Consider the following 16,827-nt stretch of genomic DNA (forward strand, 5'->3'; position numbering starts at 1 on the left):
AAGAGAGGTTCGTGAGTAAGAAGATTCTGATGCAAGTCCCAGTACTTTTCATGTACGGCACCGACAGACCATAGAAGCCTACTAACAGACGGTAGTGACGTTACTCAGCGATTACAGGTCATCCAAATGGAACATTATGGCAATGTATTTATTTCTGTGCAACCAAGCAATACGCCGCCCTGATTCAGTCTTTCATCACATTTGCCTCCTTTCCAACTGCTTTCTTATAGGAGGAAGAGGAGTCAGGGGCAGGGCATGGACGCGTTGCGTCAGCACTACTGCCATTTATTTATTTATGCATTTTATATACTTTGGTGAGGATTCGCCATCTTTGTCAAGGGCTGCTTAGCCAAACCACAGCACTGACTGACTGCTCACCGTTGTCATTGGCTTCTTCCTCCTTGCGATCCGCCGCTTCGTGCCGGCCTTGAATGTAGCTGCTGTGACGTGTCAAGCAACTTGCGCGAGCTTCTTCCCCGCCCTGTCTCCTACCACATGGCAGGCAGTCAGGAAAGGGGCGGGGAGGAGGAGAAGGAGGAAGATGTGTGAGTGAGGCGCTAGATATATTGGGAATGTCACTATGCCTTGAGCTACAGAGTTGCACTTACGAAAAGCTGTCGTTTCCTCCTTCTCCACTCTCCCTCCCCATACTCCAACTACAGCCCGAGCCCTTCAGCTTGCTTCCTTTATTTTGAGGGGAACTGAGACCCCCTGCTCGTGGATATGGCTGCCTATAGCCCGTGGAGGATTGCTGCTGGTCTCCTGGCCAACCTGCTGTCATCTATCTGCATTGTGTTTGTAAACAAGTGGATTTATGTGCATTATGGATTTCCCAACATGAGCCTGACGCTGGTGCACTTCCTGGTAACCTGGCTTGGACTGTACATGTGCCAAAGACTGCGGCTCTTCTGCCCAAAGAGTCTGTCTGCTTCCAAAGTGGCCCTGCTAGCACTTAGCTTCTGCGGCTTTGTCGTATTCACTAACTTGTCGCTTCAGAACAACACCATAGGTACTTACCAGCTGGCCAAGGTCATGACCACTCCAGTCATCATTCTCATCCAAACAATGTGCTATGGGAAGACTTTCTCCTTAAGGATTAAGCTCACGTTGGTGAGTGTGCCATTTTGTGCCTTAAATCCAGGGGCAATCCTGGCCCCTCCGCCGCCTGAGGCAGCAGCAGTTGCTGCCCCCCCCTCCCCTGTGCGCTTATCTTTTTGCTCCTGAGGGGGTCCATGAGGGTGGCAAAGAGGGCCAGTACACTTGCACAAAGAGGCTAACTGCGCTCTCTGTGCTAGAAGAGCCGAATTTCCGGTTTGAAAACTGGAAATACGGCTTTTAAATAACCAGGAGTGGCATTTTTGCCGCCCCTGGTACATAGTGGGGCGCTGCTGCCTGAGACGACAGCCTCAACTCGCCTCATTGGCGAAGCACCCCTGCTTACATCATCTTCAAACAGCAACAGGGCATTGACCAAGTTACCAAGCCGCTGAACTCCAGACCAGCACGCGCCAAACTAGCCCTGAAATATTGAATTCGCAAAAGTCAGATGATTCAACTGCTATGAAGGAGGTGATCCAGTTAATCTTGGGTCTAGTTATAGAAAAGAAATGTGCTAAACTGACAATAGAAGTGTTGTGTGTGTGTAATGACCATATCTTATCATTAGATATATAAATATTTATTTTTGTAGGAAAATAAATCATCAAACTGCTGCTGGGAGTACAATGGGTGTTTTGACATATTTTTCATATTTTATTTATATGACTTTTTAACCTCACAAGTTTTCCACAGTTTATGGGCTGTTATCTTTTAAGTGAATTTTCCCCAGTGTCTCCGATTTAGGGATGTCCAGACTATGGTTGTAGAAATTATCTACCATAAATATACAGACATAAGCAAATCCTTGGCATTTAGCACCACAGTTGACAAAATAACATGTTAGTTTCTACTCTTTTGGATGTAAGAGAATGAGGAATAACCCTTAATGCAGGCCCGGACTGGCAATCTGTGGGTTCTGGCAAATGCTACAAGGTCCCATAGAAAGTCAGTATTTAGTGGGCTGTTTGGGCCTCTATGTGGGCTGATTGGGCCTCTGTGTACCTGAAATGCGAGGGCCGGACCTGCCTTAATGTATGAATGTCCTCTACAGCACTGAAAGCATATAAAACACAAGAGCCATGAATATCATGTAAATTAAATCTTTATAAACAGTACTTAGTACGGATGCACCGAATCCACTATTTTGGAATCGGCCGAATTCTTTGCGAAAGATTCGGCCGAATCAGAATTTGCATATGCAAATTAGGGGTGGGAAGGGGAAAACATTTTTTACTTCCTTGTTTTGTGACAAAAAGTCATCCGGTTTCCCTCCCCTAATTTGCATATGCAAATTAGGATTCGGTTCGGCCTGAACCGAATCCTGGATTCGGTGCATTCCTAGTACTTAGTGGTGTAATTTCACATGACTCTGAAACATGAGTATTTTAATAAATACCACCTGTTGTAAAATACAGTATAAGCATACAGTGGTGTGAAAAACTATTTTCCCCCTTCCTGATTTCTTATTCTTTTGCATGTTTGTCACACAAAATGTTTCTGATCATCAAACACATTTAACTATTAGTCAAAGATAACACAAGTAAACACAAAATGCAGTTTTTAAATGAGGGTTTTTATTATTTAGGGAGAAAAGAAATCCAAACCTGTGTGAAAAAGTAATTGCCCCCTGAACCTAATAACTGGTTGGGCCACCCTTAGCAGCAATAACTGCAATCAAGCGTTTGCGATAACTTGCAACGAGTCTTTTACAGCACTCTGGAGGAATTTTGGCCCACTCATCTTTGCAGAATTGTTGTAATTCAGCTTTATTTGAGGGTTTTCTAGCATGAACCGCCTTTTTAAGGTCATGCCACAACATCTCAATAGGATTCAGGTCAGGACTTTGACTAGGCCACTCCAAAGTCTTCATTTTGTTTTTCTTCAGCCATTCAGAGGTGGATTTGCTGGTGTGTTTTGGGTCATTGTCCTGCTGCAGCACCCAAGATCGCTTCAGATTGAGTTGACGAACAGATGGCCGGACATTCTCCTTCAGGATTTTTTGGTAGACAGTAGAATTCATGGTTCCATCTATCACATCAAGTCTTCCAGGTCCTGAAGCAGCAAAACAACCCCAGACCATCACACTACCACCACCATATTTTACTGTTGGTATGATGTTCTTTTTCTGAAATGCTGTGTTACTTTTACGCCAGATGTAACGGGACGCGCACCTTCCAAAAAGTTCAACTTTTGTCTCGTCGGTCCACAAGGTATTTTCCCAAAAGTCTTGGCAATCATTGAGATGTTTTTCAGCAAAATTGAGACGAGCCTTAATGTTCTTTTTGCTTAAAAGTGGTTTGCACCTTGGAAATCTGCCATGCAGGCCGTTTTTGCCCAGTCTCTTTCTTATGGTGGAGTCGTGAACACTGACCTTAATTGAGGCAAGTGAGGCCTGCAGTTCTTTAGATGTTGTCCTGGGGTCTTTTGTGGCCTCTCGGATGAGTTGTCTCTGCGCTCTTGGGGTAATTTTGGTCGGCCGGCCACTCCTGGGAAGGTTCACCACTGTTCCATGTTTTTGCCATTTGTGGATAATGGCTCTCACTGTGGTTCGCTGGAGTCCCAAAGCTTTAGAAATGGCTTTATAACCTTTGAAATTGAACTCAGGTGTGATAAACCACAGTTAAGTTATTTTTTAACAAGGGGGGCAATCACTTTTTCACACAGGCCCATGTAGATTTGGAGTTTTTTTTCTCCCTTAATAACGTAAACCTTCATTTAAAAACTGCATTTTGTGTTCAATTATGTTATCTTTGACTAATAGTTAACGGTTTTTGATGAGCAGAAACATTTAAGTGTGACAAACATGCAAAAGAATAAGAAATCAGGAAGGGGGCAAATAGTTTTTCACACCACTGTATATTTTCCATGACCTGTATAAAAGCACTCGGCCTTTGACGTCTTGCCTTTTCACTAATATATAGATATATATATATAGTATTACACTATTGTTTGTAAGATGCACACTGTTAAAAACAGTTACTACCTAAGTGCCTGTACAGGTATGGGATCTGTTATAAAGAAAAGCTTTAAATTATGAAATTGCCATAATAAAGCAGTACCATGTACTTGATCCAAACTAAGATATAATTAATCCTTATTGGAAGCAAAACCAGTTTTTTTTGGGTTTATTTAATGTTTACATGTTTTTTTCATGAAATGTATTAAAAGATCTGAATTTAAAAAGCACAACCGGGAAAAGGTAGTAAAACGCTGAATGATCCAAAAAATACAATTACCTCTAACAATTACTAGTGAAAAAAAATCAGAAAAACTATAAAAGTCCAAATTGATTACTAATGGACCAAAAAGTTTAGCGCAGCTCTCATTGAATTCTATAGGACCTCAATGGCTACAAATTTTTAGAGATTCGTGGAAAAATGTGATTGTTAATATTGTCCCATTCTTAGTCTTTAAGGCGGCTTATTTCAGGACAGATGCGTGCAATAATGAACATTTTTGCTCTGTGTTCTTTTGCAGATACCAATTACATTGGGAGTGTTCCTGAACTCTTACTATGATGTGAAGTTTAATGCTCTGGGAATTCTATTTGCTGCTCTTGGTGTTTTGGTGACATCAGTATATCAAGTGGTTTGTACTTTTTAAATTACTACTGTTAGTTATATGGAGAGGCAGTAACGCTAGGGGGAAGTCTCAATCACATATCTCAAACAATGTTAAATACATACATACAAAATATTTTATCAAGCTACTGGAGGACCTCAGCAGGCCATGGTATGCATATATTTTTCTTTTCAAATGTTTTTGGCCACATAGTGGCCTTTAATAGTTTGAGCCAAAACGTTAGCTACAGATTAATGAACAAATGGCTTGCTGGTCCATCTTGAAAGTCTGACATTTGAATATTGCTGCATAAATATGGCTTAAAACATGATCTGTTTTTCATGCAAGTCCTAAAACGAGATAAATAAATTTTAAAGGACCAGTAACATAAAAAAATGTTTAAAAATTCGTTAGTGCACAACGAAAAATAAACACCAAGACAAATGAAACTTTTAAATAGTAAAGCCTTTATTAAGAAATAACTTACAGAAAGTCCACTTCCTGTCCTCTTCAGAAACGGCGACCATCCATCCTGCAGCGATCGATTTCTCATCCCTGGCTATTCACTGAAAAGGCATCTCCTTCATCCTCCTCCCGGTGTCCAGCAGCAGCGTTGTCCAGCATCAGCAGTGTCACGGGCTCTCCTGCAATTTCCCGACTCCTGGTGTGACAGCAGTGTCAAGTTTGTTCCTGTGCTGGCGCGATCAACTCACATCCCTTCCACTAGAGTCTCCCGACTCACACTTGTTCGTGTTAGTAACTGTAATAGTGCTACCAGGACAGAGCGCAAGACTTCCCCGGGCGCAGTTTAGTTCCAGCCGGGCGCAGTCAGCCTTTCCAGAAGCCGCTTTGCTGCCTCTCCTCTCAGTCTCCTCCTCGCTCCGAAATCTAACTGATCCCCACACACACAGGGGCTGCTTATTTTAAGGGCTGTTTCTTATTTTCACCAAAGGGTTAATCGCCTGACAAGGTGAAGCCAGAAGCAGCCAAAGTGCGCTGAACTGGAGAAACCCCTGGCGCAAGACGAAGCTCTTCATTCATTAGGGACAAGAGAAAAGGAACGAGAGGAGAGGCAGCAAAGCAGCTTCAGGAAAGGCGGACTGCGCCCGGCTGGAACTAAACTGCGCCCAGGGAAGTCTTGCGCTCTGTTCTGGCAGCACTATTGCAGCTACTAGCACGAACGGGAGACTCTAGTGGAAGGGATGTGAGAGGACCCGCTGCTGTTAGTTGATCGCGCCAGCACAGGAACAAACTTGACACTGCTGTCACACCAGGAGTCGGGAAATTGCAGGAGAGCCCGTGACACCGCTGCTGCTGGACACCGCTGCTGCTGGACACCAGGAGGAGGATGAAGGCGATGCCTTTTCAGTGAATAGCCAGGGATGGTGTTTATTTTTCATTGTGCACTAACACATTTTTAAACATTTTTTTTTATGTTACTGGTCCTTTAAAGCACCACTGAAGATAGATAGATAGATAGATAAGAAAGTGATCCATTGTCTCAATCTGTGTATCTTATGCGTCAATGCTAAAGACAGATTTATATTTTAGTGGGTTGGATCGAAGCAGCATGAGTTACAAGTGAATTCCATGCAACTGCTTTACTACCAGGCCCCTTTGTCATCTGCTATGCTGCTGGGTATCGTTCCCATATTTGAACCAGTTTTTGGAGAAGGGGGCATTTTTGGACCTTGGTCGCCTTCTGCTATAGTAAGTTATATTTGTCATTTGTCTGTTAATCTCTGTGTTACATGGAGTTGCACTTTGTTGGATGTTCATGAAGCAATCATTATTTTTCTTTCACAGGCCATGGTACTCCTCTCTGGTGTAATTGCCTTTACGGTAAATTTATCCATCTACTGGATTATAGGAAACACTTCACCTGTCACGTATCCTTTTCTTGATTGTTGCAGTTAAAGGGGAGGTTCACCTTTTGGACAATTTTGCTAATTTAACAGCCTATGTCATAAAAAAAAAATTTTTGTTATTATTTTAAATGTTTCTTCAGAGATACATACCATTGGCTGGCAAGATTCAGTCAACTGTATCAAAGTTATGCAAATGAAGCAGGAGAGAGAAGACATGCACAGTGCAGATTCAGTCCTGAACTTCCTTATTTGGCAACCTGCAATTTTTGGTATGAAAAGTTGGTTTCTTTAATTATGCGGAAAAAAATAGGGGGCACTATTAAGATACTGGTAGAAACGGAGATCTGGAGTTGTTCACATGTAATGGTGACATAGGGACCACTGTTCAGAAATGCTCAACCAAACATTTTTTTAGTGAGCCCCATGCTTTGCCACTTCTTCCAGCATTCAGTTGTTTTCATAGATAACCATAGGAAGCAGTGACATGTAGACAGGGGCATTTGGCCACTGTTGTTTCTTGTTGCAAGTGCCAGCAGTGATCAGATTTTTCGGTGTACCATTATTCTTAAAGAAGAGAGTTTGTAGGATAATGCAAATAAGGATCACTACATAAATCTGGGCGGTCTTCCGGCTATTCCTGAGCTGCAGCTTCTAATATCATCTGTATGAGTTTATCAAAACCTGGAGGGTGAGAAACTAGATAAGCTGAAAAAGCTGAAATATACAGTGTCTGTTTCTAAGGCTTGTAATACGGTAGTGACCTAAAACCATTCAAATTTAAATGTAGTCATCTCGGCTTTTGTATCTGTTGTAGCATTGTATGTATAGTTTTATTAAATGATTTGTTTTCCCAAATACGACTTTAGTTTAAGAGCATGCATAAAATATATATTTAAAATGTAACAACCATCCTTAACAAACATCTTTCAGGTACAATATGTTTGGACATTTCAAATTTTGCATTACTCTTTTGGGAGGATACCTACTATTTCAGGACCCCCTTTCTCTGAACCAGGGCTTTGGAATTCTCTGCACGCTTTTGGGAATTTTAGCTTATACCCACTTCAAAATCAATGAACAGGAAGTGTTTAAAAGTAAATTAGCTCAACGACCATGAGATTTTTTTTTTTAAGTATTTTTTAAAAGACAATTTAATTTGAATGCTGATAGAATTCATTTGTCTGAAAGGAAGAACTGTATTTAATAACTATATTCAAATAAATTGTGTCGATTTCTACATACAATTTTGTAATCCAGCATATTATAGCATGTCATCATATTCAATTTTGTTTTCACAAGATGTTTTTTTTTATTTTTAAAATAATTCTAGAGATGTTCCATGTGGCCTTGAAGCACAGACTGAAGCTTGTCCTTTCCCTGAGGAAACTACTAGAATTTGTCAGTACAACATACAAGGGTGCAGTCTCTTTTACCCCCCTACAGGAAGATCGTTTCAGTGAAAATTGTATTGAATATTCAATAATATAAAGACCACACAAATATTTATTGAATATACAATTTCTCCAAGTGGAACCTGCAGAAGAAATACACATTTGCATACAAGTGGTTTGCTTTAATCCGCTTTATAAACTTCCACCAAATGTATTTCCTCAGGTGTAAGGTAATTTTGTTTGTGTTCTATCCATGTTCTATCTATATCATGCACTGCCTGTGATGAATGGAATGACTCCAACCTACTATACAGCAAATAATGGTTATTTATATATTATATACAGTATATTACATTGTAGGTGAGATTGAAAAAAAAGATAGGATTCCACTTTTTATCATTAAAACCTGCCAAACTTAGAGGAAGGCACCCCCAAGTTCTAGGCAGATGACACACAGAAATGCTTTAAAAGGTGACCTGTCACATTAAAACATGTATAATAAAAATCCCTTTTATAATTAAATATCCATAGTTTTTATACATTATTGCCTTGAGCATCTGCACAATCACTACACATTCTGCATTCCACCTCCCTCCTTGCTGTCTATAACCCCCACATCATTTCCTACTTTTTGGCACATACACAAGATTTAGGGATGATGCAAAGCTTGCAAGTAACTCCACCTTTAAAGTGTTACTCTTATTTAGCATTCACCACCACCAAGGGGTTACAAAACTTTCCTTTAAAGACCTTGTTTAGATGGGTACTCACAAACACATATTGTCAACTTGCATGTAAAAAAAATCATGAAGTACGTCTCCTGGTAAAAGCTGTAAGATGACATGCAGCAGCAGATAGTGTAAAATACCTTTTTATTTTTTAAAAAGTAAAATGTTAAAATGCACTTACATGGTGTTTGTTATAAAAAAGCATATCTATGCCCCGTCCTGCTGGAAGCTCCCCCTTGAAATGTCCGCGCAGAGTCCCAAAAGGCGAGCCTTTTTTTAGGGAGTTGTAAACTTAGCTTATATCGTCCTTTCCTCGTGTGTGGTATGGGGTGCCTTCCAGTGACGTTACTTGCCTTACATGTTTCGTCCTGCGACTTCCTCAGAGGCTTAATTCTACTGCGCATGTCTCCTGGCAACACTTCCGCAAATCCTACATTCATTTCCATGGGGAAGCGTACTTCTCTGTCTCTTATGTTTAGCTCCTCCTACTACTGCGACCCAACTCTCCACAGAGTCCTAGGTCCTACAAATGTTCTACTTCAACTTCTGATCCCCATTTACAACATTTTTCACAAATACAGTGCTATTATTAATTCGATTTTAAACTCACATATTTACACAACATTGGTCGATACTAAACGGTTATAAAGGATCTCTTACATAAAAAAATGTTTATAAAGGATCTCCTATATAGAAAAAGGGGGTCTCCTATACAAAAAAAATGTCCTATATAGAAGAAGGGGGAGGCACCTATAGAAACATTTTTCTTTGGAACAAAACTTTCAGATGAAATACTCTACATTAACACCACCTTATAGACATATCTCTATGTTATCCAATAAGTTAATGTTTTTCACTTTTCCTGTTTCCCCTTCATCTGACCCAAGAGTAGACGACTCATAGGAATGCTCTTAGGTTTATATCTATATTTATCCAATTGGGTACAGATGATTCCATTTTATGTATCCATTTACTCTATACCTGACTTTTGGACTGCATAAGGGATCCCCTTTAAGGAAGTGTAAAAGGGGTGTTTTTTTGTTTATTTGTCTCCAATTAACAAAATATATACCAAAAATATATACCAAAATTCCTGACGTGGAGGCAAGTTTTAGATGCATAAAAACCAAGTGTCCTGCCAAATAGATCCTCCAGTAGGCTGCCAGCCCATTTAGAGGCTACTAAATAGCCAATCATATCCTTTAGTTAGCACCCCCCAACAACATTTTTCATGCTTCTGTAGCTCACTAACTCTTTTTTATTTAACTGTGGCTCATGGGTAAAAAAGGTTAGGGATCTCTGTTCTACGGTAAGATCTGCCTTCCACCATATCTAACTCTTAATGCTTCATGTCCTTAACCAAAAGTTGTTTTCAGGTAGTTTCACCAGAAATAAAGATTTTTGTTTTTAAAATGTTTTCTATTTTGTATTTTTGACCTTTTTTAAAATATTGAAGTGATTGAAATATTTAAACGTGAACTTATACAATAGTTTTTAACATACCACAGAGTTTGCAACTGGATTACTGAACTGCCAAACACCTGTTGATTATGCAGCATATATTAGATTAGCAGAAAACCATACTCTAGGTATGGGGTATTTACTGAAGCTTGAATTTTTCTACTCGAGTTTTAAAGGGGAAAAATAATTTTTTTTGAGATTAAAAAACTTGCATTTTTCAATTTATTAAATCCTGAAGTTGCTAACAAATTGAAGCAGTCTGCCCGCATAGTCAGGAAATCAGGGATTTTCTATCCAGAATTCGACCCCCGGGTATTCAGTGGGTAACCGACTCGGGGGAGGACTCTACCACCAGCAATTCACTTAATTGCTGGTGGGAAAGCATTAAGAAGAGATTAGCCACCTGCAGAAGAGTTATCGTGGGGGATTAATCTCCTTGTGGACAACTGCACTAAAGGGGTGGTTCACCTTAACTTTTAGGGGGTTATTTACTTTTTTTTTTTTATAAAATCAGACTTTTAAAAAAAATCACAAATCTTTCAGAATTTATTAAACCCCGAGGATAGAAAAGTCTGAATCTGAAAATCCGCCATATCAGACCTGTCGAAGTTGCATATAAGTCATTGGGAGAAGTCCCAATGATTTTTTGATGTGCTCTGGGTTTTTGGCAATTTGGAGTTTTCTGGTGAAAAATCCGGAAAAAAAACTTGAAAATATAATGAAAAATCCAAAATTGGATTTTTGCAATTATTTCCTGCAAACAAAATTTTCGGGAAAGTGTATTATTAAATAAGCACAAAAAACCTCTGAGGATTTGGTCAGAGTTTTTTTTTCAGAAAATATTGAGATAAATTCGGACTTTGATAAATAACCCCCTTAAATAGCCAATTCTCAGCAACAATTTATCTTAATTTTTAATTTATTTGAAATATATTTGTTTTCTTGTGGCTCTTTTCAGCTGTCAGATGGGGTCCAACACTATTGCTTTTTGAGGCTACAATGTTTTTGTTTTTTTTATTACTTATCTCTCTATTCAGAGCCTCTACTATTCATATTCTTGTTTCTTATTTAATCCACTGGCTGGTGACTAGGGTTATTTGGACCCTAGAAACCAGATAGCAGCTAACTGGAAAGCTGATGAATAAAAAGATAATTAATTAAATAATAAAAAATCAAAACTAATTGCAAATTACCTCAGTAAAGCACTCCCTACAACATATGCCTGAAGGAAACTTCAGACGACTTTGTGATGCATTGGTGTTACCATCAGCGATTTCAGTTATTGTCATTCAATCTCATGGTGTGCCATCATTGAAGGACAATTTATCTTAAGATGTGAAAAGGGTTTTTAACAGTGAGAGATGTGAAATGATAAATTTTCTACTTAAAGAGGACCTGTCACCTTGAGACATAAGTAATATATATCTTTTCCCTCCTTAGTTTAACCCTTTAGTCAGCTGTTTTTGTCTATATCTGAAACGGATTAGAAAATCTCCTACATGTAAAAAGTGCTTCATAGGCGCTGCTATGTTGAAACAGGACCCCTTTGTTTTCTGTGTGTGGATTGTGCCAAACTGCCAAATCTCATGGATGCTTAGTGATAGAGTATACTCTGTGATAGACTGGCTCTGTACCACTCATGTCACACCAGCACTTGATATTCTATAAGGATTGTTTGAAACACATTGTTCTATTCAGATTGTGTGGGCTTTTACTAAAAAATCTCATAAACGATGAAATTACCGAAATGCTAAAACTGTGCAGTTCTTGGGGCCCATTCATAAACACTGGGCAAATCTGCACCTGGACAATAACCAATTAAATGTTTGCTTTCAAAGTTCAACCTGCAGCTGCCTGTAAAAAGCCAGTCACCGATTGGTTGCTATGGGCTACTGCCCAGGTGCACATTTGCCCAGTAAATGAGCCCCCTTTAGCTTAAAGTCAACCCCAAACTAAAAATGTGCCTAATGAAATAAATAAATAATAAATAAAGACACTGCTGGGATTTAGGGTTAAATATAAAAATCAGGAAAGTGTGTGTGAAGGGTAAAGTAACTCAATACTTTTGCTTGTCAAGAGTAGACTAATTGTTTACATGAAGAGCAGAAAGCAGCAGCATTATGGTTAAACTTTAGCTGCTACTTCTGCTAATACCGGCAAACGGAGCTCCTTATCTGACATATGACACCCCCTCCCTTCTTCCTCCTCCGTGCTGATAAACCTTACCGATGTTGTGCTTCCCAGTACTATCTGTGATTAGAGCAGAAAGCAGCAGGACTATAGTTAAACTTTAGCTGCTACTTCTGCTCTGTAATGCCGGCAAACGGAGCTCCTTATCTGACACCCCCTCCCTTCTCCCTCCTCCGTGCTGAACCGATGTTCTTCCCCATTCTGTCTGTGCTTTTGAACTCCTATACAAATTCACGACCTGTAGTCCTCCAGCCCCTGACAACTGCAGAAACTGGAGATATCGTGAGAGGAGTGTGCAGGGCTGATTCTACCCATGATGCCTTGCTCTCCTGACTTTCAGGAAAGTCGGGGCTTCAGTCAGTATCTCGCGGACATTTTCAAAAGTAGTTATAAATTGAGATTTAGTGAGATTTGAGTTGAATAAATTGAGGTATGTGGTTTGTTTTAACAGTTTTATTGACTTCCTAGTGTTAACTCAATCGTGACAGGTTTCCTTTAAATCGGTTATATGGCAGATGCATTTGATAGTTACAAGCAGTAACATAACTACTGGGTGCAGCCTTGCCCACTCTACCCCCCTCCAGAAGTGATGTTTGCTACGGATTCATATTCGGGGAAACGCTGCCAGGAACGAGGGTGCCCTGGTAGTTCCAAGAAACTGTTGGATATCGTTACATACGCGACAAAATGCAAAGCTGCTAAATGAACTCTTAGTCTGACTGGTCTGATTATAATAATAATAATAATAACATATAATAATAAGAATATACAGTGAAACCTCAAATGTACATCCCTCATATTACATCATTTTTTGTGGTCCCATCTACAGTTGTGTTCAGAATAATAGCAGTCATCACTAACCTGATCAATCACTGTTTTTGTAGAAATTATACTAGTTATAATGTACTAGTAGTAGTACAGTAATAGAAAACTAACAGACTCAACTGTTGCTGATTTTGAATCATTAATTGAGGCTTGTTCAAAATAATAGCAGTGTGGAGTTCAATTAGTGAGGTCTTTCAGGCTGTGAAAAAACAGGTGTCAATTATGGGTCCTTATTTAAGGAAGAAGACAGCAAGGGGCAGATTTATCAAAGGTCAAGATGAATTTTCGAATGAAAAAAATTTAAATTTTGAGCTTTTTTTGTGTACTTCGACTAGGGAATAGTCCAAATTCAAAAATTTGAATATTCAAATATTTGACTTCGACCATTCACCATCTAAAATCTGGCGAATTGCTGTTTTAGGCTATGGGCGACCTCCTAGAACCTATTTGGAGTCAATTGGTGGACTTTAAAATTCGAAGGTTTTTTTTGGGGAAAAACTTGGATTCGAATTCGATCAAATACGGACCTATTCGGACGAAAACTGACCTATTCGCCTTTGGCTTGATTTCGGTTGGTCTTTTTGAATTCGAATTTCGAAGTATTTTCAATTCAAAATTCGACTCTTGATAAATATGCCTCCAAATGTTGTGCATGTTGGTTATAGTGCATTTCTCTCTGAAAATCTGAGTAAAATGGGTTGCTCCAGACATTGTTTAGAAGAACAGCGTACTTTGATTAAAAAGTTGATTGGAGAGGGGAAAACAAATAATGAAGTGCAGAAAATGGTAGGCTATTTAGCTAAAATTATCTCAAATGCTTTAAAATGGCAACAAAACCAGAAAGAGGTGGAAGAAAACTGCCATTGGAATGGATAGAAGAATAGCCAAAATGACAAATGATTAGCTTCAGGAATATCAAAGCAGGTCTAAAGTTACCTGTGAGTTCTGTTACAATTAGAAAACGCCTATGTGAAGCCAAGGTATCGGCAAGTCCTATTGGTGAAAAACACTTGCTGAATAGGTTAGTTTGCCAAAGAACACATTGACTGGCCTAAAGAGAAATGTGCAACATTTTGTGGACTGATGAAAAAAAATGTGCCGGGTTAGTAAAGATTGAATACATTTCTGGGAGTTTTAGGGCCATCTGTTATGTGTTATTACAGTTTTGTTAACAAAGGTGAAATTGCCCTTTAAAGGAACAGTTCAGTGTAAAAATAAAAACTGGGTAAATAGGCTGTGCAAAATAAAAAATGTTTCTAATATAATTAGTTAGCCAAAGATGTAATGTATAAAGGCTGCAGTGACTGGGTGTGTAACAGAACACAACACAACCTGCTTTTCAGCTGTGAGTCAGTTAGTGACTTGAAGGGGGGCCACGTGGGACATAACTTTTGAATCTGAGCATTCAGCTCAGATTCAAAAGCAACAGTTACAACCCATGTGGCCCCCCTCAAGTCACCATGTTACTGCCTGTCTGGTAAATCAGTGAAAACCAAGTAAGCTGAAAAGCAGGAAGTAGTGTTTTGGCTATTATGTGAGACATCCAGTCACTCCAGCCTTTATACATTACATTTTTGGCTAACTAACTACTGAATATTAGAAACGTTTTTTTTTATTTTGCACAGCCTATTTACCCAGTTTTTATTTTTACACTAAACAATTCCTTTAAGATGCTAATCTCAGTTCTCTCAAGAGACCTGTTTATCTTATTAGTTACAATTGTATATTTGCTTATCTTAAACTGTTACAAATGTTTCAAATAGGGATGCACCGAATCCAGGATTCAGTTTGGTATTCAGCCAGGATTCTGACATTTTCAGCAGGATTCGGCTGAATCTTTGTGCCTAGCCGAACTGAATCCAAATCCTTAAAATAATGTGACTTCGTCACAAAACATGGAAGTGCGCAGCACTATTTTCCCCCTCACTGATTTGCATATGCAAATTAGGGTTCGGTTCGGCCGAATCTTTCACAAAGGATTCAGGGGTTCGGCCGAATCCAAAAAAGTGGATTTGGTGCATAGTTTCAAAGTGCAGGCGCTGAGTGTTCTGGGCTCTCTGCCAAAAAGCCTCTTATTATGTTTTGGAAATGTTGTATCTATTTCTGTCATCAGTGTAGGACATACATAGTTACAAACATAGTTAGATCGGGTTGAAAAAAGACCAAAGTTCATCTAGTTCAACCCCTCCAAATGAAACCCAGCATCCATACATACACAGACTGCCCCCTCCATACACTCACATAAATTATAAATACCCAAACACTAACTATAGAGTTATTATCACAATAGCCTTGGATATTATGTTTGTACAAAAAATTATCAAAGTCACTCTTAAGGGCATTAACAGAATCAGCCATCACAACATCACCCGGCAGTACATTCCACAACCTCACTGTGAAAAGTGGGCAAGAAAAGTTCTTTTCCTCTAGTCTGAAGGGGTGGCCCCTGGTACGGTGATCCTCTTTATGGGTAAAAAGGTCCCCTGTTATTTGTCTATAATGTCCTCTAATGTACTTGTAAAGTGTAATCATGTCCCCTCTCATGGCCTTTTTTCCAGAGAAAACACCAACCTTGACAGTCTACCCACATCATTTAAATCTTCCATCCCACTAACCAATTTAGTTGCACGTCTCTGCACTCTCTCCAGCTCATTTATATCCCTCATAAGGACTGGAGACCAAAACTGCACTGCATACTCCAGATGAGTCCTCACCAGGGACCTATAAAGAGGCATAATTATGTTTTCATCCCTTGAGTTAATGCCCTTTTTTATACAAGATAGAACTTTATTTGCTTTAGTAGCCACAGAATGACACTGCCCAGAATTAGACAACTTGTTATCCACAAAAACTCCTAGAACCTTTTCAGTTAAGGAAACGCCCAACACACTGCCATTTAGTGTATAACTTGCATTTATATTATGTTTGCCAAAGTGCATAACCTTGCATTTATCAACATTGAACCTCATTTTCCAGTTTTCTGCCCAGTTTTCCAATTTAGACAAATCACTCTGCAAAGTGTCAGCATCCTGCATGGAACCTATAGTTCTGCACAATTTAGTATCATCTGCAAAAATAGAAACAGTACTTTCAATGCCCACCTCCAGGTCATTAATAAACAAGTTGAAAAGCAAAGAACCAAGTTCAGAGCCCTGTGGTCCTCCACTAACAAGTCTGGCAAGATCTATTACACATAAAACCATGCTGGCACAAACTCATAGTATTATGATTTGCAATGAAGTCCAGTATCTTATGCCTTGATACCCTTTCAAAAAGCTTTCCTACCACTGATGTCAGACTAACTGGCCTGTAGTTTTGATCCCTTTTTGAATATCGGCACCACATTAGCAATTTGCCAGTCCCTCAGCACCATGCCAGACCTCAATGAGTCCTGAAAAATTAAGTAAAGAAGTTTGGCAATCATAGAGCTAAGCTCTCTAAGTACCTTGGGATGAATACCATCTGGTCCATTTGTTTATCTTAACATGTTTTAGTCTCTTTCGAATTTCCTCATGTGTAAATCATGCAACATTATTTGTATTACTAGGATTGGGACTATAAGGAAGGAAACCTTCATTTACTAGTTCCACATTTGTGTAGACAGATGAAAAATAACCTGCTGACTCCCCTCTGTTATTAAGGGTCCATACCCTTCCTGCTTCATTTTTTTACTATTTACATATTTAAAAAATAATTTTGGATTCT

At 39.3% G+C, this 16,827-nt stretch overlaps 1 protein-coding gene across 2 annotated transcripts; it reads left to right on the forward strand.

The window, feature by feature from the left end:
- Window positions 1-280: 280 nt before the first annotated feature.
- Window positions 281-10,063, forward strand: slc35e3.S (solute carrier family 35 member E3 S homeolog). Of its 2 annotated transcripts, none has more exons than XM_018255963.2 (6): window positions 281-1,110; window positions 4,576-4,686; window positions 6,211-6,369; window positions 6,466-6,548; window positions 6,668-6,796; window positions 7,858-7,988. In XM_018255963.2, coding segments are annotated over exons 1-6 (870 nt in total). In that variant the 5' UTR covers window positions 281-723; the 3' UTR covers window positions 7,859-7,988. The 2 variants fall into 2 exon arrangements, with proteins under 2 accessions (XP_018111452.1, XP_018111450.1); XM_018255961.2 differs by lacking the exon at window positions 6,668-6,796 and adding an exon at window positions 7,458-7,621 and having other exon boundaries at window positions 282-1,110; window positions 7,858-10,063.
- Window positions 10,064-16,827: the final 6,764 nt, after the last annotated feature.

Source organism: Xenopus laevis, chromosome 3S (assembly GCF_017654675.1).
Source record: "Xenopus laevis strain J_2021 chromosome 3S, Xenopus_laevis_v10.1, whole genome shotgun sequence".
Taxonomy (NCBI): domain Eukaryota; kingdom Metazoa; phylum Chordata; class Amphibia; order Anura; family Pipidae; genus Xenopus; species Xenopus laevis.